The sequence below is a fragment of the Sciurus vulgaris genome, assembly GCF_902686455.1.
Source record: "Sciurus vulgaris genome assembly, chromosome: 3".
Lineage (NCBI taxonomy): Eukaryota > Metazoa > Chordata > Mammalia > Rodentia > Sciuridae > Sciurus > Sciurus vulgaris.
The window spans coordinates 119,373,355-119,399,368 of record NC_136463.1 but is presented as its reverse complement, the minus strand read 5'-3'; the positions used below and the strand labels follow the sequence as shown (position 1 = coordinate 119,399,368).

Below are 26,014 nucleotides of genomic sequence, written 5' to 3'. Positions count from 1 at the left end.
AGTAATTGCAGCTACAAACCAGCTACAAAGAGAAAGTAAATAAAAGTAATTGCAGCTGCAAAGAGAAAATAAATAATCCAGTAATTGGATAATTTTTTTCTTTATATTTTTCATTGACACATAAAAATTAAGAGGAGGTGGGTGCTGATTCTTCAAATGCTATGGAAGTCCTTTAGCCGGGGGGGTGTGGCTTGCCACAGTGGGAGGAGATGCAGCAATCATGGTTTGCCACCTTTTTGTCTGCTTTTTTGTAATCAGAAACAACAATCAGAAATCTGAGCACAGATCCCCCATATCTGAACACATAGGGCCTTTTTGTCCACCCTGGCTCCCACATACACATGTTCCTCTTGGAACATGTGTATGGCTGCCTGCCAGAGGGTTGGGTTTGGGAGTTGGGTGGTTTTGAAAACTGAATTTGATTAAAATTAACCTCAATTTACCATCTAATGCTTCTTCTGGAAGTTTCAAGCTTCAATAGGCTCCAGAGTTCTAAAATGATTGTCAGGCAGATTGTACTAGTGCAATTATTGTGTATGTAGGGAGATAGACAGAAACCTGATGTGTTCTACTTCCCAGAGTCCCTTCTTTTTTTAAAATAAGCTATCTTGCATTGCCTGAGGTCCCTTCTTTCTTAAAGAAAAGATTATAAATACCATAAAGAAGTTTTCATTCCCCATATTTGCTGATCCTTACACCCAGATTTAGATATGCATTATTACTTTAATGTAATGCCAGGAAAAGAGAACAATGAAAAGGGAGCCTCATCTAACACTGATCATCCATGTGCACCACATTCTTTCCTTCATCTTCTCATTTAAGTCTTACATCAATATATAAAATAGAATTATAAATATTGAGAACAGTCTTACAAAGTAATTCACCAAAAGTCGCCTGCTAATGAATCATAAGGTTAAAATTTAAATCTGAGTCTCTCTGAGCCCAAAGTGCATATTTTTTCTATTATAGTCTGCTGTTTTTCATATGGTATTTCTCAGTCATATAAAAAATGTGTTCTTTACGATGAAAATTAAGTTCATTCTTATTTCAGTTTTTTTAATTGATTTTATTAATCATTATTTGGTCTTTACCCAGCAAGTACTTTTTTAAATGAAAGAAGCAGGAGGAGCCAGATGGGGGTAAAGAGCTTCCCTTCATTGGTAGGTAACACTCACACTTGCAGATTAGACAACACTGAGCTCAATGGGACAATTTCAGAACTATTGGCTCCTGTTTTAACTCCAGACACACACCAGCAAGTGCTGCTGATTTCAGTTCTTCAGGGAAATGAATTTCAACAGAATAATCTAGACGAAATTAAATCAAATAGAAATTCTTATTTGGGGGTTTCTTCTGACTTTTTGTGCAAAAGAAATACTCCTGGTAAGTCTAGATTAATTAATATGGTTGAATTTGAATAATCAACTGAAAATCACTCCTTATTAAAAGGTAATTTCTTGTGACTTATTCTTTAAAATAAAGAACTTAGCCAGGCATGGTGGCACATGACTATATCCCAGCAACTCAAGAGGGTAGAAGGATGGCAAGTTCAAGGCCAGCTTCAGCAACTTAGTGTGGCCCTAAGCAATTTAGTAAGACCCTGTCTGAAAATAAAAAAACTAAAATGACCAAGGATGTGGCTTAATGGTAAAGCACCTCTGGTTTCAATCCCCAGTACCAATAAATAAATTAATTAAATTAAAGCACTTATTCCATAATTTAATCTTTTAATCATGAAATAATTTCATGCATATTTTATAGTAAAGTATGACTCGTATGTACATACTTTTTTTTCCTTTATATCTCTATTCATAATGACACTTCAGGGGCTGGGGAGATAGCTCAATCGGTAGAGTGCTTGCCTTTCAAGCACAAGACCTTGGGTTCGATCCCCAGCACCCACCCAAAAAAAAAAAACATTATAACACTTCAAATTGTGTTTCCTCCTTTTTTTTCTTTCTTTCTTTCTTTTTTTTTTTTTTGACAAATTCTCAAATACCCATGGTTCTTTAGAAGTTAACAAAATACACTTGTTAGTTATTCTTACACCCAACTACTTCATTCTTCTAGTTGTCACGTGGAAAGTTCAAATGGTAAATCGTAAGTGGAAAATTAATGCACAAACTACATTACGGGAAAAATGAAACTTCTTTAGGTAATTTCTATAATTCCTTTGTGCTATCAGAAGATAATTAGACTTCCTATATGACTCCTTTCATATCTGTGCTTTCCTATACAATAGTTACTAGGCACTTGTGACTATGAAAATTTAAATTAAATGAGATTAAATAAAATTAAAAATTAATTCCTCAGTCACACTAACCATAACTTCAAATGCTCGGTAGCCACATGTGATAACCATATTGAACAGCATGCATATAGAACATGCCCATCATTACAGAAAATGCCAGTGGGCAGAGTTGTTCTACAATGCAAAATACACACCAAAATAATTCACCTTTTTTTTAATAGCATTTATTTTTTAAATGTTAATGTGTAATTCACCTTTCTTTAATCTTTTTCTTTGCAGTATTCCCAGTGATTGTAACAATGATTACCACATAGTGATCAACAAATATTTGTTGAATGTTAAATGGATTGAATAAGTAACTAGAAAACAAGAAGTATCTAGTTTCCATTCTAGAATAGTCATTGAATTTCAAGGTTAAAAATTAGGTTAAGATCCAGAGAGGGTTTGTTTTTGCAGTGCTAGGGATCAAACCCAGGCCCTGGCACTTCCTTGGCAAGCCCTCTACCACTGGACTACATCTCCATCCTTTCAAGAGAGGTTTTATGTGGAAAATATTGAATACGTACCTACAGTTTTGGGAAGCAGGAACTTGGGCAAGAACATCATTTTTTATGTTTGCAGCCAATCCTGATGGACAATAGATGATCATATTTAAAATTGATTCATTTCTCTCTTCCCAAAGATAACTATTAAGTGCTAAGGTTAGCTTCATTCATGTTCATGCTTTTATACCTTTACTATGCACAACATAGTATTATTGACTACAATATGTAGTACCAGTCAATGTTTTAAAAATAAATATTGATGATTACTGAGCAATAATTTTTACATTCTATTCTATAACTTACTATTCTCCCTAAATATTGTATCCCATATATTTTCATTTTTATGCATTTAGCATTTAACACTTGCTTTATAGCACTCAGGTTTGTGATTATGTCACAATCATGTAAAATATGCCTCTGTGTGTGTGTGTGTGTGTGTGTTTTCCTGTGAAAATGGTTGTTCCTAGTACTCAATCCTAGATTACTAGCTTATAAATGATTCAAAAATCATATTCATTATCTCTTCTCTTCCTCTAGATTTGGGCAACATGCATTTTCCTATCTCTAAAATCTTCTTTGGCACTTCCTATCTTTAAAAATTATCATCATTAAAACAAAGAGAGAAAATCCAAAATTATCTTTAGGTATTATTGCATGCTCCAGGAATATGTTCAAAGAGCCATATGAACCTGAAAAAAAGTGAATGAAAGGGAAAAAAAGGAAACTCAAATTCCAAAATTTTCATTACTAATCAAAGATTTAAAAAAGCAGGGTACCATTACAATCTGTTCTGAAAAGAAAGAGTATTTTTCACATGCAAAAACCCTACCAGAAAAAAGCATATCATTTAGAACATACTAGAAATTTATACAATCTTCAGATTTCCACAATGGTTATTTGTCCTTGATCTAAATTATTTTCTAAGGATGATAAAAAAAATGCGTGTTTTCCACATAAACTCCGGAATTGGACAGGTGTGCTAGGATCGCACACGCTGACTGTAGTTGAGAGCCCTGCAGGCAGCAGGTGGCAGCAGCTCCCGCTCCAAGAAGTGGAATCAGGACCAGTCAAGGCACCGTGGGAGCCTCACTCGCGGCAGTTGCTCCTCATAGTTCCTTTGGGTCCATCACTGATCATTTCCTATGTGGAAAGAAAGGTGATATCATGCACAAATCCCACAAAGTTTGGAAAAACTCCAGGGTTATTTTGAGTCTTCTTTACGTAAAGAATGAATAACAAAATTATGGAAGGTGGATTTTAATCACTGGAATTCCTCTTTTTTTAATTTAAAAGCCCCACAGTGCCTTCATTTTTTATAGGATTCTTCCTGTGCCCATCCTTTCTACCTTCATGCATTATCCTAGGGAAGCTAGCTATACTTTCATACTTTTTGTTGCTTTTTTTTCTTTTTAAGACGGGATCTCCCTAAGTTGCCCAGGCTGGCCTCCAACTTGCCATCCTCTTGCGTTTCAAGTCTCTGGAATTACAGGTGTCTGCCACCATGCTCAGTGCTTTTTTGCCACCTTTTCTTGAATAACTGTAGATAATAATAAATGATTAATAAATACTGATGATAAAACTGACCACTTATTAAACATGTGCTATGTCATAGTCTCTCTTTTGGAAGTTTTACACATTTTCTCTAATCTGAACAATAATTCAATGAATTATTTATACCATTATCCCCATTTTATATATGTTGAAATCAAAGCACAGGAAGGTCAAGTAACTAGTCTAAGGTTACATAGCTAATAAATAGAAGAGGTTCAAAGAAGAGACCGGTCATCTGTTTGATCTTGGAGCCTGTGTTATTCATCATTGCCAACAGGGGTTGAGAGAATGTTCATCGAGTAGGCAAATTCCAGCTCTTACTGACTATTTTAATTCTGCTGTGATACAGGTTGCTTCAAGCTATTTAAGTGTATATATTTTCAAAATCCCTTTTGAGGGATATAACCGCAGGTGAAAACTTAAGGCCAATGGCAGAATGTTCAGCATGGGAGAGATATTTGATGAGGATGAGGTTTACCAAGAAAATTAACCTCAACTTCCCCACTTACTATCTGTGTGAGCTTGGCAAGTTATGTCACCACCCAGATGTTGACTTTCCTCGTTTGTTAAATGATGAGAGTGATACTCGTTGTTCTAAAAGTTAATGAGATGACATTGCAGAGTTTCCAGGACATATTCAGTACATTCTCAGTTAGTACGAGTTCATGTGCACCTCTCTCAAGAAACTGCAATGCTAGCTAAATCTACCTTGGGTAGATGGAGCCTGAAAAATAAGGAGGGGAATAAAGGGCAGCAATGGGGCTTTATTAATTTTATATCTCCCTGAATGAGTGTCTCAGCTGATGAGTACATAATAAATCCTTGTTGCTAAATCGATGAGCAAACAGATCCACAAAATTACATAGCCAGTGGATGTTTTACATATGTAAAACTAGAATCTGTACAAGTATTCCACACACATTTTACAGGACTGAGGTTGAGATAGCATTGATGTTCCCAGGAAATTTACTTATGACTAAATAAGATTCATGGGGGCCCTTTATTTATTTTTGGCTTACAGATTCCTAATTTTTATTTGTGACACCATTTCTTGATCTTTGATATATTCATGTTTACATTTTTAAAGATAATTTATCAAATTAACTGATTCTCTTCTAGACCAAAAACAGAAGATGCCTGGGTATTTGCAAAGCCCAATGCCATTCAGGCTGTTGGGGTCATGTCTTTTGGTGAGTGCATGGCTTCAAAAGGCCCTTTCCCAATGAGTCACCTATTCCCTGAAAAAGAGCTATTTCATATTTATGCCTGAACAGTTGGTATCCTTAGTTTTAAACTTCCTATTAGCAGCATATGATCTAGTTTATGCCAATATGAAACTAGGCTCAAACTTTTCTCACACATTACTAAAATTTGCTTCAATTTGGAGCAATCTGTTTCTCATGCAGAAACTCCTTATAGTTATCTTGTTTCTTAACTTGGAAGTCTAGCAAGTGTTATGGACTTCTTCAAAACTTGCACACAATGTGCTAAGAATTGGCTGGATGTCTAAAGTAACTCTGTGTCCCAGATGGCAAAGGAAGTCATGCATTGATAATTATGGTGTTGTTTAGATTTTCCTTTAGATGGGAAGGATCATTAGGAAAAGGAAAGTGGGAGAGAAGTTTGGATAGTCTGGTTTATATCAATACTTGAAGCTACAATATGAGCCTGATAGGAATGAAGTTTCTCATTTCTAGATCCCCTTAGAAAAATTGTTTTCTTGCATATTTAATAAAATAATATTTTGAACATCAGTTGATTGACATTCAAAAGTAGTATTCATCTCTCAACTTCAAAATAAACAAACAAAACCCCAGACTTACTTCAATAATGCTTGCTTCCTTTTTTCTTTTTTGTATTACAGCTTTTATTTGCCACCATAACTGCTTCTTAGTCTATGGTTCTTTGGAAGAAGCCACAGTAGCTAAATGGTCCCGCATCATCCATATGTCCATCTTGGTCTCTGTATTTATCTGTATGCTCTTTGCTACATGTGGCTACTTGACTTTCACTGGCTTCACCCAAGGTAAAATGAGAGATTCAGTTCCATGGTATTTTGGTGTTCATGTGGATTAGTACCAATATACCCATGGTTCTACTAATTTTTAGCACAAATTTCTCCACTATTACATTTGAAATAATCAGTCTTCCACCCATTCTCTGCTTTATCCTCCCGCTTCTCTGCTGCTTCCTGTTTTTCCCTCTAAACTGCTAAACTTTGTTCTGTAACCCATACCTTCTCCTTCCATCTTCATTCCCGGCTCATGAATCCTGGCTCAGGTCCTCCCACACTCTACTGAACCTTCAAACTCAAAACTACCAAAGGCCTCCTGGTGCTCAAAGCTAATAATCTTCTGGGTTCTGGTACTCCTGGATCTTTCCAAATTACCTAACAGCAATAAACACCCTTTCTTTGCTCAACTTTCTTCCTACTATACTCTTATTGTTATTCTTTCTTCTTATTGATATTTTTTTTCTTTCTTTTTTAATTTGACCTCCGTCTTCCCCTACTCCACCTGGATGATTAGTTGAAGAAAGTTGCCTGCTTCTCTATTAACAAATTCTCTGGATGTTTTCATCATTTCAATTCTGGTCTAGACTTTTCATTTCTGGCATGTTGGACATCTTTATTGAATTGTTCCATTCTTGTCTTAATCACAAAACATCATCTCTTCCATAAAAGCAGTTCTTTCCCTTTCTTCCTCCCAAGTTGCTTCTCTTTTCTTGTTTCCACACAGACCCAGCAACTGAGTGGTCCTCTCTTATAGGGCCCTTGACCCTTTCATTCATTCATTACATTCCAATGAGTGTAATACATAGGGTAGTCTGACAGCAGGCTAAACACTGTGATTCATGTATTTGCAGCTTTTGAAGGTCTGGTATCTCACTTGACCTTCAAACAACCCTTTGAAGGTAAGTGGAATAACTAGTTTTACCTCCTCTTAAGACACAAAGAGGTGCAGTAGCTTGCCTATGCTGGTTGGTGACAAACTAAAGAACAAATCTTCTGACACCCAAGTTCCATTTTCTTTCCATTCTCTTCCTGCCTCCTCCATCTTGGTCAATCATTACCCACTAAAAGCTGTCTCTTCGCTTCCAATTCCTCTGGGCTTAGTTTTCTGTGACACTCGAGTGTTCTTGGGAGAATGGCTGCCTTGTTTTAAACAGAGGTTACAGGTCACTGTGATTGCACACAAATATTTCTCAGAAATTGAAAAAAGATGGTTTAATAAATAATGATTAACAGGATACCAATGGAGTCAAAATATAATACCAGTGTGTGCTCATAGAGAGCAGTTAAAAGTGACCTTGAAGGTCTTGATAAGAACCATTTCAAAACATTGGCATGTGTCACTATAGCTATCCAGTTTGTCAAGATGAATGGCCTAAGGGCTCTGGTCTGCTTGGGACCTTGGATTTTAAATGCCTCTTCAGTGAAACATAAACCTTTTTTTGTTAGTCAGACCTTCCGTGTTTTTTTTTGTTGTTGTTGTTTTTTGTTTGTTTGTTTTTTAATCTGTGGTAATTGCTCAGATATAATTAAATCTTTCTGTAACAAAGCTGACAGGTGTTTGATGTGGTGGTGGTTGTCTTTATTTTTCCCTGGGCTGTCATCCCCTAAAATATACTTCATTTCAAGCTGGAATAAGCTGACCTTGGTACCTCAAGCCATTTCTCCTTAGGCAAATCTGGTCTTGTTTGTACAAACTGTGTGCTGCTTTTCTCCCCTTGATGAGTAGATAAACTCCTGCTTGTGAGGCAGTAGGAACTCTGGATTATTCCTGACGTTCTCGTTGACTTTTGATAAGATGCAGGGTCCATTTATTAGTGAAGGTTAGTGAAAGGGGCAGGGCCCATTTATTAGTGGAGGTCGTGAAAGGGGGACTTCAGTCCTTTTTATTTTCAGAGTTCTGAAACCTTTTCAATCAATTTTCAGGCAGTTCCCTCTCACTGCAGCTTTGTGGTGTAAACTTGTTCTGCCCCAAAAGGACATTAGAAAGGAATGTATGTTTGTTTTACTTGATGGGGGTGGGGTGGGGGGTCATTTAAATGAGGCTTCAGAAGATGCAGTTCATTTAGGGTATTTAGCTTTTTAATGAAAGGAGTAAAAAGGTATTGTTTCATTTTCTTCTTTTTAAACAGTGTAGTGAAATATGTGACTTTGGTGTAATTATCTGCTCATGCAGTTGAAAAAAGGCAACTGTAGTTTTCAAATTTAAGCATGCTACTTGAGAAATAAGTGAGTCCAAATGCATGTTATTTGGGAAATAAACATGCTATGCAGGAAATAAACATGGCTGAGTGTTTTGGGCTGACATGACTTCTCAGTCCTAATTAGATTCCTGTATTTCTTCATCAATTTCTGCAAACATATGGGATCTAAGTAAGAACTAACTGGTTCAAGGTATATGGTTCATTATTTAATCTGGAACTAACTAAATTTAATGTTCTTTCTGGGAAACAGCTATATTTTCAGTTTGGAAGCAGTGCATTTACATTGGGGCACATCAGATGACATAAAAGACAATATATGTTTAGAATTCCTTGGTGTGGTCCCAAGTCTGTGATTAACCCCTACAGCATCATGTGCAGGAAATTCAACTCCCCAGATGTACTGGGCTACTCTTCCTTTCAGGATTGTTCTTGATCTAAGAATAGCACTTCAAAGGAAAATTTGTTTATTTTAACAGATTTTTTTTTATTGTAATGCAGTCACTTACCAGAAACAAAGGCCAGAAGCAAATTTACAAAGCCAGTACACGAGAACTTAGGGAGTTGATTCTAATGTAAGAAGACAATGCATAAAGTATTTTTCAGAAGTTGATACAAATTTGAAGCAAATCCACCAAAAACAAACAATAAGAATAATAGAAAAACGATTAGTGCTGAATTTCTAATCAAAAGGGACAGGTGAATAGCTATATGGTTACTGAATGCAAACACATTTAGACCCGGTAATCTATTCCCTTAATTAAATGAAATGAAGATTATAGAGTTTGATCTAAAATAATAAGTATCTCATTTGTTATGTACCTCAAAAATCTATTATCTAATAAATAAATTCATTTTATATTATGCTCTAGGGGACTTATTTGAAAATTATTGTAGAGGTGATGACCTGGTAACCTTTGGAAGGTTTTGCTATGGCATAACTGTCATTCTGACATACCCAATCGAATGCTTTGTGACTAGAGAGGTAAGCATGATTCTTTTTCAATACTTTGTCCAGGTTCTCTCTCTACGACATTTAAATTAGGAAGATTCATAAATAATTTTATTCTGAAAATTCCCAAGTACCTGACAAGTGGTGTAATATAAAATTTTCTTTCTCAAATATAAAATATCAGAATATAAGATTAATTTACACTTAAATGCTTATAATTTTTTCAGCCCAAAAGTTAGAATTGAAAATTGTATTTATATTACCATAAGCCCAAATATTTATACAACTGCATTCCAAAATAAATGCCAGCCTTTATTACAAACTAAAGCTGTTAGCTCTTTTCTTCTTCCCCTCCTCCTCCTTCCCCTCCTCCTCCTCCTCCTCCTTTTTCTTCCTCTTCTGGCAATATTGTGTTTAGAACTCAGGGTGCTCTACCCTGAAATACATCCCAGTCCTTGATATTTTGAGATAGGGTTTCATGTTGTGAAATTGCTGAGACTGGCCTCCAAGCTGATTCTCCTGTCTCAGCCTTCTGGAGTAGCTGGGATTATAGGTCTGTACCACCACATCTGGTTTAATTATTGGCTTTTCTTTTATAGTATTCTTACTAAGAAATTAAATACCAAGGTTTAAAAAATATTTTCAAAATTGTCATTTGGGGAAGATAGTTTATAAATCAATGTGCATTGAAGTAATCATAGGTGAGGTTCTAATTGGTTTTGCTATTTTTTAAAAACTAAATGTCTTATATTCCCTGGGGAATCAAAATACAACTTAAACCTATAGTTTTACAGATATACTTCATTTATATATTTATATGTATACATTTATATATGATGTCCAAAAATTATATTAATAATGAATGAAGTATATTATTTCCATACAAATTTTTTGTTTATAAACTAATTTCCACATTATACTGTATAGTCCACTTTGATTTGTGGAGGAAGATTAGCTGAAAGAGAATGAGTTCTTCTGCTGTGAAATGGGATAGCATGGCTTGTCAGGAATCCCTTTTGCTGTCAGCTTAACACCCACTGCACTGGTTAGCAGTAAAACATGATCCAGCGACACAGTGGTTCTTTCAGGAGTCGCACTGAAAAGGGCTTAGTCTTAGGATCTATTCCTATTCCTAGGGCTGTTTACACAGTGTACTATGTGAATGGGTCTAATGTATGAAGTGAACTGTCCACAGAGCCTTAAATGCACTCAGTAATCAGCAGGCCTCTCAGGGCAGCCAGAGCTTCCCTTCCCAGCAGTACGGGGTGAGGAAGAGCACAGGGACTTGGAGGAGGGAAGAGTGCAGCCCTGTGTGTCCTCTGCCACTAGCACTTCTGCTCATTTGCAAATGTGGCACTCACAGGCCTGTTTTCTACCTTGACTAGAAGGGAGAAGTCGAATGAACTGCTACTTTATACAGATTTTTTAAATTTAAGAGCCTTTTAGAAATTTGCTAACTATTATTAGATGGAGGAAATGGTATTCTTTCAGCATCTGCACAGTACTTGAGGTTCAGATTTGATCTCTAGAACAAAGAACAGATGGTGCACTCTCATGCGGTTTCTGGTAAACTGTGTGTGGACCGTCTGAGTCACTTCACCTGGGCAGCTTCTGTCTTCAGTACTTGGACCTGAATTTCATTTCTAGCTGCCATGATAGGAAGACAGAACTAAATCAAGATCTTTGCCATGTTAGCAAATATTAGATGGAGGAATGTCATATATACCTTACCCATTCACTTCTTTTCTTTCCATACACAGAGAGAGAGGGGGGCGGGGGAGAGGGAGGGAGGGAGGGAGAGAGAGAGAGAGAGAACATGCTAATATAACAGAAACTATTTCAATTCATAGGTAAGATATCCAGCCACATATAAAAGGGAACAAAAAGGTTGTATGCCCCTAATAAATACCCCTCACTGGCCTACCTCAGACTTTTTTCACTCTCAAAGTCCCACCTTAGAAGTACTGATAATAATGGGTTTTCAATAAGATAATATCTGGGAAGACAGTTCAAATTAAAATCAGTTAGAGTTATTAGTACAATTCTTTAGCAGAACCATGGCGGCATCTGGCCTCTGGGGAACGTGGCCTACCAAGGTAACAAAGCTTAGAGAGCTGCTTCTTTACCATACCAAGCATCTGACCCTCTCCTACCATGCCACCTTCTGCCTCTTGATCTTCTGCAGAGGGACACTATCACTCTATTCAGAGTCTCCTGTCTTCCATGGGTTTGTTCCTACTCTCGCCTCTTTACCTTTTTGCATGCTTTTGACTCAGTTGGAAATTCACCTCCAAATCTTAACCATGTTTCAATCCCTATCTCAAGCCAAGGTGGGTCCAGAAGTTTTTAGGAATGCTATAAAGACAGAGCTAGATAAATGAAGCTCCTTCAAGTTCTAAAATTTATTTGTGTTTTTGTCCTATTACAAAATGATCTGTTTGTTTCTTTAGATTGGTTGTAGATTTCCAGTTAGGATGTTAATTCCAGAAAATAGGAAGCATCATCTCCCAGACATCTCCTCTTCATAAATTATATCACAGTGTGGGATATATTAAATAGGAGACTGTTGATTGATTTTCTGATCTGAGTATTAATGGGAAGTAGTGATAGACTCTTCTCCATTTTTGTTGAGTAAAAGCAACATAACATGGACTTAAATTGTAACAAATAGGATTTCATTTATGTAGAATCAATTTTGTCTTAGTAAAAGATATTACACATCCAGCATCATTAAAAGGAAATGTGGTAATGCCTTCCTCAGAGGCCATTCAAGTAATCTAAATAGCATCTGCAGTTTCTTTTAGTAGTAACCTTGTTAGGCTCAAGAAGAAGGATAAGGTAACCTCCCAAGGGTCACTTATACTTGAGAGATGCATGTATTCATATGCTGGTGTTTCATGCTCTGTGTCTATTAATATAATCCACTGACTGACTAATAGCACCACAAAAAACAATTGTTATTGCATTATGTGTTTATGTGTAAGTAATTTGGAAAGATAAAACATTCATAGTGACAAGATTTGATGGTCTTATTGGCAGTATTATATACAGCCCTACGTGCTATTATGAAATAGTCTGTCAATAAATTCTGCGTGCCTCAGACTACCTCTCAAAATAATCTGTTTATTTGGCAGGTCATTGCAAACGTGTTTTTTGGAGGAACTCTTTCTTCGGTTTTCCATGTGGTTATAACAGTGGTTATCATTACTATAGCCACATTGGTTTCATTGCTGATTGATTGCCTTGGAATAGTTTTAGAACTCAATGTAAGTACATTTAAAGATCTACTTCTTTCAACACAAAAAAACTCTTTTAAAATAACGGTTCCACTGAGTGATGAGGCACTTACCTCTGATCCCAGCTCCTCTGGAGGCTGAGCCAGGAGGGACACAACTTGAAGGCCAGTCTGGGTAACTTAGTGAGAGGACACCATCTCAAAATAAAAAGGAAAAAGGTTGGGGATATAACTCAGTTGTACAGTACCCAGGTCAGGGGTTGAAAATGTTTCCATTTAACATAAGTTGTATTTTCCTAACAGAATTGTCACTTTCTGAAGTAAAATGAAAATGCAGTTGTAATATAACAGTAAATATTTATAACAACAATACCATCTGTACCTCATAGGACTATGTAGTTTTTAAAGCAGCGAGTCTCAAATGGGGGTTAATTTTGCTCTCCCTGCCGATGTCTAGAGGCAATTAATAACTTGGTGGGCAGTGCTATTGGCATCTAGTGACAAGGTGTAGGTACTGCCAGCCTCCCACAGTGCACAGCAGAGCCCCTCACAGCAAAGTATCCCCTGATCCAAAATGTCAATAGGGCAAGGTCGGATTCTCATTACTATGATATGTAGACTTTTTTTTTTTTTTTTTTTTTTTTTTTTGCGGTGCTGGGGATCGAACCCAGGGCCTTGTGCTTGCAAGGCAAGCACTCTACCGACTGAGCTATCTCCCCAGCCCGATATGTAGATTAAAAAAAAAAAAAACTATCAATTAAACGGACCTGGAATTTTCTTAGCTGAGTAAAAATATATTATCTAATAAAATTCATTGAAAAATATGAAAGAAATAGAATTATATCCGTATTATACAATCACTTACCCAGGCCAAATTTCTTTTTCTATTAATATTTTTTTCATCTTCAGATCTTTCTTTTAAAGTATTTATTGCCACCATTTAAATCTAGATCCTCATAAGAGCACATCTGAATTGATCCTATTTTTTGCTTCAAATAGAACATATTTAGATTCTACTTTCAGTTGAACAGCATCCTACCCCGAATATCTCTACTCTCTTACCAGAGCAAATATAAACTCTGATACCCCTATATTCTGACCCCTGCCTTTATGAGAAGCTATTTTCTCTTTACTTCATAAAATCTACCCTCAGCACCCATCAACCTTCTTTTTGGCTTGTATGTATGCCAAATCAGTTCTTTCTTTTGTCCTTTGTCTTACCTGTTTCCCTTTCCTATAATGATCATTTTCCTTTTATTTCTGTCAATATATGACAAAGACTTCACAATCAAGCACAAATTATAACACATTTATTGTGATCATTTATTTATTGTTTAATTATTATGTGACACAAAACAGGAATGATGAAAGGAAATCAGAAAGGATTTATGCATTCTCACAAACATAAAAGTTCAACTGCTATGTAGGTGATGAAGATGTCAGGAAAGTAGATGGATTGTCATTTTTGAGGAAAATATGTCATGATTTGGTAACAGGTTTAATTAGAAGGACAGAGGGATAGAGTGGCACATTATGCATGAGTCCTTGGTTCTCATTTCTAAGAAGAAACAGAATAGATTTCTAATCAGCATTACACCATTTGGCGTTTATTGGATCATGCACCATGGGGGGCAGACTTTCATAGGTAGGATCCCAAATCATCACTCACACATCACATTGACAGTTAGGCTCGAAGAGGGTATTATAGTGAGTGCATAAGACACTTTTCCCTCCAGATGCCATTATGACATGGAGTTTCTAACAAAGGCCGTAGGAGATTCCATCAGGAACACACTCCTGGGAATTTTCTGGCAACAAAGTAAATGAAAAGTGAAGAATATTCAGCTTTTCAAAACGTCAGAGCCCTAGGAGATCGCCCTTCCACTAGTGGTGAAAAACAAAGCCCAGCAGGGCACAGTGAGGTGTGCCTGAAGTCCCAGTTATTGGGTAAGCTGAGAAAGGAGAACTGCCTAAGCCCAGGAGCTCAAGGATAGCCTGGGCAACATTTTGCATAGGACAGGGCTAGTAGGTCCACTCAATATTATTTCATATAGCAACCTTGATGCAGTAACTTTAATGAAGTAACTTCATTTGTATATTCTCATATCATGTGCTATTTGAACCATCCACAAATTTGTCTTCCCTACCAAGTTGTAAACTCTTTGAAGACAATGTTTAGCCACCTTCTTCATTTTCCATGATACTCAGAATAGAGCTACAAACAGTGTGCTCAAATTCCTTCATGGGTGATTGTCTCCTGAGACCAAAGATCAGGACCTATTTCCATAAATATTTCCACATGTGACATTCTTTAGTGTAGTACCAGGAAATAAAGTGTGACAAAAAGTGTTGGCGTTGACAGGAGTAGTAATCTTTTAACTATGCTGTAGAGACAACCAACATAATACCCAACCCTGTTTTCTCCTTATTTTATGAAATGTCTCATTTGAGTTCACAAGTTCTGTTTTTTAATGCTGTAGGATTTTGTTATGAAGGAAAGCATATCTATCAGCTGCCTGAACAGGCAACCACATCTTGATAAAGAAATGTTTTGTTCACCTCAAGTTAGCCAAGCACACACATATCATTCATTTTTTAGGAATGATATATTTTTGTAAATCTAACCATTGCTTTATGTAGATTTAATTACTCATTTTCATGACATATGTGCAATAAAATCCTAAGCACATTAACACTAAATATTCACTATTGTTTTTACATTAAAAACATTTGTGATTAAGATAGAATCCTGGTTAATATAGTTAGAAAATACCTTGTGAATATTAAAAAGTCAATATCTGAGCTGGCTGTGGAAGACCATTTTAAAAATTTAAACATGACTCTGATTCTTAGATTTTTTTAAATCTACTTATAGAGAGATACAAAACAATCACAGAAAAGTGTTATATTGTTGACTATAACTTAGTAATCCAAGACAATGACACTTGTTTTAAAGCACTTTGCAGAAATTAACAAAATCTGGAATGTCTTCTCTATACATCACCTGACACCTGAGAATATGTGTTTTGTTCATCAGTAAAAGTCTTTGGTATGCACAATAACATATTCTGCTCTTTACCTACCTCCCTTTTGTGTGGACACTGACCATGAGTAATAGAGCCAAATTTAGCATCATTTCTGTCAGTTAATAATACATGCTGGAACACGCAACATGTGAGGAGTATCTAAAGTATGCTGTGTTCCACTGCATGGGGATAATGTGAGCTAACATGTGCATATGGTGTGCTAGATGCATTGCTTGCATTATCTTCCTTGATCCATATTAACCTTACAGATGCAGAAATTGAGGCCCAGTGATTAAATAATCAATCTGAGGCCATACTAGTTGTAAGTAGAAGAATCAAGATTTGAACACAGTTGTTGGGCTCTTCTAACCCACATATTTAATCACTGTACTCATCTGAGATTTCCTACATCTCAGGCATTAAATTATGTGAAATAATTCTGCTCTATTATCCATTTTATAATTAAAAATCTATGCACTGAGTTCACTTGCAAGTAAGGTTAAGAGTGACGCATAATACATGTGAATTGACTTTAATACTGGTTTAAAATAAATATCGGAAGATGGAATAAAACCAAACTAAAACTTCTTCATCTTAAGTTTTAGTTAATAGCTTTCATTTTAGTTTATTATTTGAGGTAGAGGCTATTGGAGATTGAATCCAGGTCCTTGTCATCTTCATTAATAATTGTAGTACTTTAGGAATTCTTTTCTACTGTGGCTTCTGAATTATCACTAAGTAGAATAATGAACTTTACAAATGTGATACATATTAAAATCAGAGCTTGCAAAATTAGGGAAATGTTATTTAGTGCAATTGAACAACACAGGATAAATTATTGGAGGTTATATTACTTATTCAATAAGAAACCCCATTTAGAGTGCTACTTTTATTTCATCATTTTCATGGCAGTGGACAATGAAATATTTTTCCAAAGCAAATGTGCCCTCACTTTTAAAGGATTAATTTTAAAAGCAAATAAAATGAATATAAATCTTGTTCTTGGTAATAAGAATCCAGCTTCTTGGCACTTGTCATTGCTATTATAAAAAAGAGGCATCTACGGTAATTGGGCCCTATGGGTTTCTACTTGCAGCGGCACAAAGAGGAAAGAAAAATGAAACAGCTGGTGCCCGTGGCCAGAGTAACCAGTTCAACAGGCACTGTGTGAAGCTTGCATGGAAGTAATAAAGCAAGCCAAATACCCAGTGAGAGCCCAGATACAGAAATACAGTCGTCAGGGTTAGTAAGACATAAGTCTAAGTTGACAAAGACTTCCTGAGCTAGAGACAGTTTTCGTTTTTTCAACTATAGGAATAACTTCCATTATTCTGAACTGATTACAAATTAGAAATTTAAAATATTCATAAGTATTCTTTTATTTTTTGCTTTCCTTGCACCATTTGAGAGGTTTTTGTTCAGACAAGAGAATTTGGACACTTTTCCCATCCATATCATTGATAAAACTCTTCAACACCTTCTGTTCTTTCCCTGTTGCAAATGGTAAAATGTCCTTGCATCAGTTGAACTATTACCAGTGGAGAGCACTGTTCTGCCTTTATAATAAAACCATGTTTTGCTGTCTCTCTAATAAGGAGTTCTGGTTTTACAATATGTCAAGCAATTTTAAAAATCATTCCAAAGCCGGTGATGTATCCTCAACAGGTCTACACTAAATAAAGGAAAGAAGTTGAACTAATTTATGGGAAATAGATCAGATAGAAATGCACTATAATTTTACTGATGATCTTGAATTCCTGCAACAACCTCTAGCAAAACTGAACTTTCAAGTTACCAGAAAGGAATTGGTATCAAGACATGATAATCAACTGGGTTCCTTCCAGTACAAACATCTGCGACGTAATTTTCTCTCTAATTGTTACTTTCTCAATTCTTCTGAATTACAACATAAACAGAATACCCCTTGCCCTGCCCAGCAAGTTAGGTTTGGAAGAGTTCAAGGGCTGACAGCAGCCTCTCCACAGCGGCTGACAGCAGTTTGTCACCCTGTTAGTACCTTCAGACTCTACAGCTCCAGTTTCGTTCCTATGATGAGAAAAGACTGCATATACAAACCAGTGTATATATGGATTTGAATTACTTTGTTGTTTCAGAAATCATTCCTTCAAAAGAAATCACAGAGCATAAGTATAGATTGAGTTCTATAGTATTGTCCATAACTTAAAAAACCATTGGTAGGCTGGGGATGCAGCTTGGTCATAGAGTGCTTGCCTAGCACTCATTGAATTCTAGCCATATGACAGCTAATCTTTGGTTTATTGTGTACCTTTATAGGTATTCTTTTGTATTCAGGCACTATAAATAGCAAAAGTACTTTGTCTATTTGGTTTAACTTGGAATTTAATATTTGTTTCTCTTACTCTTTCCTCATTCTTGTGTCTCTTATTGTTGAAATATTTTCCATGCAGAGTGGTCCCTACTATTCTTCCCCAGACCTTTAGATACTGCCTAATTAGTCTAATTTCGTAATGTGAAACCTATAATTATCATTTCTCTGGATTTTGTTTTTTGGTTTTATAAAAAACCAAAAGAGGTGTATTATTGAAATCATACTTGTAATATTTTTGGTATAGAGATGGTACTTAGTGTGGAACACACAGTAATTTGATTAAATGTTGACATTGAGAAAATACTTACTTTAAATATTTTTAAAGTATAATCTGTTATTTTACATCATCTAACCTCAAATTCAGTATGTTTTGGTTGACCCTAGGAAAAAAATCTGAAAATAGTTTTCCAAAAAGCTCATAAAATATTGGCTATAGATTCATAGAGTTTCTTTATACCATGCTTATATACACTTACAAATTCTTACAATGACCTTTTAAAATATAAAAAAACATTTTTTTAAATCTTGTATTTAATTATAAACCAATATCACATTTGTAGTTATTGACTGTGTTTTTTACTTGTTTTGTATTTAAGAGAATAACTTGTTATATATCACATTAACAAAATGAAAGATAATAACTGCATGATCATCTCAATTGACAGAGTAAAAGCATTTGACAAGGTCTTCAGCATCCTTTTGCGACAAAAACTTTTAATAGTTTAAGTATAGAAGTTTCTCCATAAAATAAAGACCATTTATGAAAAACTCTCAGTTAAGATCATAATCTATGGGTAATAATTTAAAATGTTTCCACTAAGATCCAGTTCAAGGGAGGGAGGCCCACCTTCAGTTCTTCTATTCAACATACTACTGGAAGTACTAGCAGGAGCAATCAAACAAGAAAAAGAAATAGAAGTCATCTGAATCAGGATGGAGGAAGTAAAATTATAATTAGAGGTGACACGATTCTGCAAATGTTGAAAAACCCCAAGTTTCCACAAAAAGTCTAGAACTAATAAATGAATTTGGCACTAATTTGAATTTGAAGTTGAAGGATTTAAAATGAACATATAAAAGTCAGGAGCATTTCTTTACACAAATAACAACTTAGAATAAATTTAACCAAGGAAGTAAGATGCCGATGAAAGAAATTAAAGGCAGTTCAAATAAATGGAAGAATATTCTGTGATCATGAATTAGAAAAATTACTATTGTGAAAATGTCCATATCCAAAGCAATATATAGGTTCAATACAATTTCTATCAAAATTCAAATGGAATAATGCATAGAAATAGAAAACAATCCTAAAACCTATATGGAGGCACAGAAAAGCCCAAATAAACTAAAGCAACACTGGAGAAGGACAACAAAGTTAGAGGAATCACATTTCCTGATTTTAAATGATATTCCAGAGCTATAATATACAAAACAGTATGGCACTAGAATAAAAATAGAAACTTGTATCAGTTGAACAGAACAGAATCCAAGCATATAGTCAAATCAGTGTTTGACAAGGTCATTAAGAGGACATGATGGGGAAAGGTAATTCCTTAATAAATAGTGCTGGAAAAATGGATTTCCACATTCAAAAGAATGAAATTGGACCCTTATCATATACAAAAGTCAACTGGAAAGGTTTAAAAGACTTAACTGTGAGACCTGAAGCCATAAAATTCCTAAAAGAACATGGGATAAAAGTCTTTGACACTGGCTTTGGCAATTACTTTTAGATACCATAGCAAAAACAGGCTACAAAGGAAAAAATAAACAAGTTGAACCATGTTGAACTTTAAAAAGCTCTACCCCAGCAATGGAGACAGTCAACAAAATGAAAAAGCAACCTATGGACTAGGGGGAAAGTACTACAAGAAGGGGTTAATATCCAAAATTTTTAAAGAACTCTTACAACTCAATAGCAGAAAAACTAAAAATAACAGAGATTAAAAAATGAACAGATGACCTGAATAGACCTTTCTCCAAAGAAGACATAAAAATGGCCAATAATAAAAGGTATTCAGTATCACTAATCTTCAGGGAAATACAAATCAAAACCACTGGGATATCACCACATAGCTATTAGGATAAACGTTATCAAAAAGAAAAGTGTTAAAAAATATTAGCAAGGCTGTGAAGAAAAGGGAGCCCAAGAACTTTATTGGTGGGAATATATATTAGTACAATCACTATCAAAAAGATTATGGAGGTTTCTAAAGAAACTAAAAACATAACTACCTTTTGAGCCAGCAATTTCTATTCTGGGTTTATATCCAAAGGAAGTAGAATCACCATCTCATAAAGATATCTGCCTTTCCATTCTCCCATGTCAACTGTAGCATTATTCACAATAGCCAAGATATGAAAACAACCTAAATGGCCATCAGTGGATAAATGGATAAGGAAAATGTGGCATATATACACAATGAAATGTTATTCACTCTTTTAAAAGAAGGAAATCCTGCCATTTGCCACAACATTAATGGATATAATGCTAAATGAACAAGCTAAACACAGAAAGAAAAATATTACCTGATCTCATTTATATGTGGAATTTTTTTTTTAAAAAAAAGGTCAAATATACATATACAGAAAATAAAACTATGATTACCCAGAGCCAGAAAGTAGGGAGGAAATGGGATGTAGATCAAAGGACACAAAGCAGCAGATAGGATAAACGAGTCTAGAAATCTAATGTAGAAAATAAAAAATATAATTAATAAAATTATATGGTATATGGGATGTTTGCTAAATAAATTTTAGCTGCTCTTTTCACATATGAAAAAAATGATTATGTAAAATGATAGTCATGAACTTTGCATCACTATGGTAACCATTTCACTATCCTTATGTATCTGTGACACTATGTTATGGATAAATCTAAAATACACACACAAAAAGGACACAGTTTCAAGGAAAACTTGTATTTGGTGGGTTAACAGAATTAAATTTGTCATAAATTTTAACAGTTTATTAATTTTATGTTCTACATAATATATGATATAATTAAAGCAACATCATTAGAAAAATATTACCTAAAATGCATTAGATTTGAACATTTACATAATTTACAAAGTATGATTTTCTAGTGTTTTTCTAGTGTGATTTAGGACTATTCAGAGGGAATTCTCTTTTCCTTTAAAGTCAATAACTAGGTATTTCTTTAACTCTACTACCCTTTTTTTTTTTTTTTTTTTTTTTTCCTTTTTGCAGTGCTGGGGATTGAACCCAAGGCCCTGTGCTTGCAAGGCAAGCACTCTACCAACTGAGCTATATCCCCAGCCCTGCCCATTATTTTCAATCTGACATTCTGCCTTACATTAAATTTATCTATAGCTAGTGTGAGGGCAAGTTATAGTCATTTAATTTTACTGTCAATTTTCTAGGGTAATTAATGCATTTCATTTTACCTGAAAGAGAATGTAGAAATGTTCTTCCATGTTAAGTGCCCTTAGGGCAACAGTTTTCCTTTTTCAGCACAGACAGGCACTACTTTCATACAAGGACAGATTTAGAAGAAACACAATATGCCCATACATTTTCCCAAAGTCCCCATTTGTACACGAATGACAAACAGACCACTCAGGTTGGAAAGGCATAGTGGATACATAAATGAGGAGTATAAGGAAAGAGGGTGTGACAAATAAAGGGAGACTGCAGGTTTGCCAGAAGTCAGTCGTATGTTTCATTTTCTATATTATTTTCTGATCATCTGGTCTTAAATCTGTTGTACTATTATATATTACCTTTTTCATTGCTAAATATTCCTTTGGAAAAGGAAAAACCTATTTCTGTGTCTTTCTTGGAATTATTTTTCTTTCCTTTGCTTGATTCAACTGAACTTAATCACATTTTCAACATGTGCAATGAAAAATACATTTTGAAAATGTTTTTAAAAACTATCCAAAGAATGTTTCCATCTTAACATTATCTTGTTTCTTGTTTTCAACTCACAGGGTGTGCTCTGTGCAGCTCCTCTGATTTTTATCATCCCCTCAGCATGTTATCTGAAAGTGTCAGAAGAACCAAGGACACACTCAGATAAGATTGTGTCCTGTGTCATGCTTCCCATTGGTGCCGTGGTGATGATTTTTGGATTCATCATGGCTATCACAAATCCTCAGGATTGTACCCATGGGCAGGAAATGTTCTACTGCTTTCCTGACAATGTCTCCCTCACAAACATCTCAGATTCTCATTTTCAACTGACAACACAACTTCCCGTTTTAAACATCAGTATCTTTCAATGAGTTGACTGCTTTAAAAATATACATGTTTTCACAGACATCTAAACCATTTAATAATATCCATGTCTCAGTCTTTATTTATATTATAAAATTATCACTTTGGCATTTATCAAGACTTGCACTTCTTTACTCTTCAGTGCAATGTAAAAGATAAAGAAAACTGGATGTCTTTTACTGTAAACTAGGACAAATGCTTCATTCTACTGACCGCAGTACACTACTGCTCATTGGGGAAAGAAAAATGAAGCCTTTAGTGTTTGCTTCAATCCCATCAAAGCATTACTCTTTTTACTTAATGTGTGAGCCAAGACACTGTGTTTCAAAATAAGTAGGTAATTATGAATTGGAATTTTGTGTATGCATCCTACAGGACAGAAAAAAAATGTCTTTAAAGTATAAAGAATTGAAGTGAGGGGGGAACCAAATTATTAAAAGAATGACTATCTGAAGAACAAACAGAAGCTATTATAACATCAGTAGCATCCCTTGTTTAGGAAAAGTGGATCCCTGGAATAAAGTCCTCCCCATGTTAACAAGCATGAATAATAGATTTGATGTGCAGAGCAAGGTGTGTGAGGAAGCAAAATCACTTCCCAATTTTTGATGTTGTGGAAATATGATGGTCACATTATTATGAAAATAGAACACACACACATATTGTTCTGAGATACGAGACTTAAAGACCATTCCTGCCTCAAATTTGAACCTCTTGAATTTGCCGTGCTGGCAGGAAGATACAATGAGAAGCTGAACTTTAAGACAAGAAACTGCAGTAACAATCAGAGCTACACAAGAGGCATCATTACTCTCCTCAGAGATATGTTGGAAGCTCTTATTGACTGGGTCCTATGGAAGTAGATGTTGAAATGGGGGTCATTTGTCCTTCAGGGTATTTACCAAGAATTTTAACTAGTAAGAGGGAGAGAGAAACAAGTTTAGAAAAGAAAATGGAACTTCAATGCAAGCTGACAAAGCTTCAGTCGAGTTCACAGGGAATCTGGAGCACATAGGACCCATCAGAGTGGTCCCTGTTCAGAGGAAATAACCAAGTTTTAGTACTGCTGCCTCCATCAAAGGTAACAAAAGTGGACACCTGGGGAAGGAAGAGCCCTTGGGGTAGGCAGCTTTCCACAGCCAGCCGAGTATTTGACAGGAAGTGAGAGCAGGAGACTAGGCTCTGCTGATGGCCCAGGCACCACAGGCTTCCGTGATAGGGGAGTTCTGGAAGGTACAGCTGTGTCTATCACAGACACCCTGAATTTTTAGTGAAGATTTCTATGTCTTTTGATGAGGATTTCACATCTTCATATTGATGATAATCTTTAAAAAGTAACAAGGAAAATTGGGGCCATCTGAATGACTTCCTTATATCAAGTGGCACCCAAATTGTATCCTTTAACTTTCATCTGTATTTCAGTCAGGTTGACCATACTTAGGTCTACGTTGATTGTTGCCAAATAACGAAAAATATGACAAGCAGAATTAATACATACATAATTTACTTTTAAAATTCCACAGGCAGAACAGAAAAAAAAAAAAAAAACCCATAGGATCTATATAAAAAAATAGCTTCACAGTAGTTTGAATAAAGTAGCAAGAGTTGAGTTATCATCACATGACTCGTAGTAAGAAAGACCTAAAGAGTACCAGGAGCCTGAACCTTGGCAGGTTAGGTCTTCAGAGGTGATTTTTGCTTCAACCAAACATCCTTCATGCCACCAATTTAATTAAAATGTTGTTAACTGTATAGCTTTTCTGTATTTAACTTGTAAATGTGTTTCTCATATTCTTTAAGTTGTAAGTCTAAGCCATTTATGCCTGTTTTAGATTGGTATATGCTTAGGTAAAGCTATTATAAAAATACTTTCATTCCATAGTAAGGGAATGTGAGACATTTTTGTAACAGTTTATTCCTACATTCTCCAGACTGAGAAATTTCCATCCAGTTACTAGAGAAAGTCACGAGACATGAGATTTCCAAAAGTGTACAGAGAGGCACGTCAAGGATAACGTCATTTAGTACTTAACGATCTATTATCTTGTACTTTTGGATATGTTAACCTTGATTCTCCAAGTATTTGAAAAGCTCCTGGTAGCAACTGAATGCACCTTTTAAAATCCAATAAATATCTGTTATTAATCAACTGTAGAACAAGACTGCCTTTGACCTAATTACCAGAAGCTTGGGCTATCAACTTCTTTCAACTGATGAGTGAATAAATCTTGGGAACTCACACTATTTCACAAGAATAGTTGGTTATTTGTTTTTCACTGAACAGAACAGCATGGTGGCAAAACAAAGCAGAACTTCTACCCCTATCTACTTTCTGCCTCAATTTAATCAGAGATTTCCACTGAAACTTTTTTCTTCCCTACTATTTGTTGCCCCAAACAAAGTAACTTGAAGGATGTAAACCAGTTTTTGAAGCTATTACTACTTTAAAATTTCCACAGGGTTTCTTAGTTTTAAAAAGATGGTGCCAGCTTATATATTGCTGGTGGGACTGCAAATTAGTGCAACCACTGTGGAAAGCAGTATGGAGAGTCCTTAGAAAACTTGGAATGGAACTACTATTTGACCCAGCTATTCCACTCCTCCATCTATACCCAAAAGACTTAAAATCAGTGTACTACAGTGATACAGCCATATTAATGTTTATAGCAGCTCAATTCACAATACTTAAGCTATGGAACCAATCTAGATGCCCTTTAATAGATAAATGAATAAAGAAACTGTGGTATACATACATATATATACACACACAATGGCATATTACTCAGCTTTAAAGGAGAATAAAATTAGGGCATTTGCAGGTAAATGGATGGAGTTGGAGAATATCATACTCAATGAAATAAACCAATCCCCCAAAACCAAAGGACAAATATTTTCTCTGATATGTGGATGCTGATCCATAATGGGGTGAAGGAAAGGGAAAAATGGAGGAACTTTGGATTGGACAGGGGTTGTGAGAGGAGGAGAAGGGGCTGGGGAGTGGGAAAGATGGTGGAATGAGATTGTCATTACCCTAGGTACATGTATGATTGCATGAATGGTACGACTCTACATCATGTAGAACCAGAGAAATGAAAAGTTGTGCTCCATTCATGTACAATGAATCAAAATGCATTCTTCTGTCATGTATAACTAATTAGAACAAATAAAAAAATTAAAATAAAAAAATAATAATAAGAAAAGGTGGTAGCATCCAGGTGCAGTGGTACATGCCTGTAATACCAGCACCTTAGGAGACTGAGGCAGGAGGGTCGCAAGTTCAAAACTGGCCTGAGCAACTTAGGCCATAGCAACTGAATGATATCCTGTCTTTAAATAAAGTATAAAAAGGGCTGGGAATGTGGCTCAGTGGTTAAGTGCCCCTGGGTTCAATCCCCAGACCAAAAAACCAAAAAGGTAGAAAGCAATAGTATGTGTTAATGCAAACATCTAGCCATATGCTTCCATTACAGATATTAGTTAGATAGCATTTGTGTAATTTAGGAATTGCATCCTTGTCCACTTCATTAGAATTTTAATTTCAACCTCACCTGAATCATCTTCAAAATCAGAACAGGTAAACTACCTTGCCTCAGGACTCTTTCTAATGATACCAAGGAATACTTGTTTCTTCTTGTCGTTCCCAAAAGAAGTCC

The 26,014-nt window shown here is 35.5% G+C and overlaps 1 protein-coding gene across 7 annotated transcripts in view; it reads left to right on the top strand.

Moving 5' to 3' along the window:
* Positions 1–25,106, top strand: part of SLC38A11 (solute carrier family 38 member 11) — a 170,082-nt gene extending 144,976 nt beyond the window's left edge. For all 7 annotated transcript variants that reach the window (XM_079134415.1, XM_079134416.1, XM_079134414.1 and 4 more), the window contains 5 exons: positions 5,467–5,537; positions 6,212–6,373; positions 9,432–9,544; positions 12,646–12,777; positions 22,076–25,106. In XM_079134415.1, coding sequence (XP_078990541.1) covers positions 5,467–5,537; positions 6,212–6,373; positions 9,432–9,544; positions 12,646–12,777; positions 22,076–22,369 — 772 coding nt within the window. In that variant the 3' untranslated portion in view covers positions 22,370–25,106. The remainder of the gene's footprint in view (positions 1–5,466; positions 5,538–6,211; positions 6,374–9,431; positions 9,545–12,645; positions 12,778–22,075) is intronic.
* Positions 25,107–26,014: the final 908 nt, after the last annotated feature.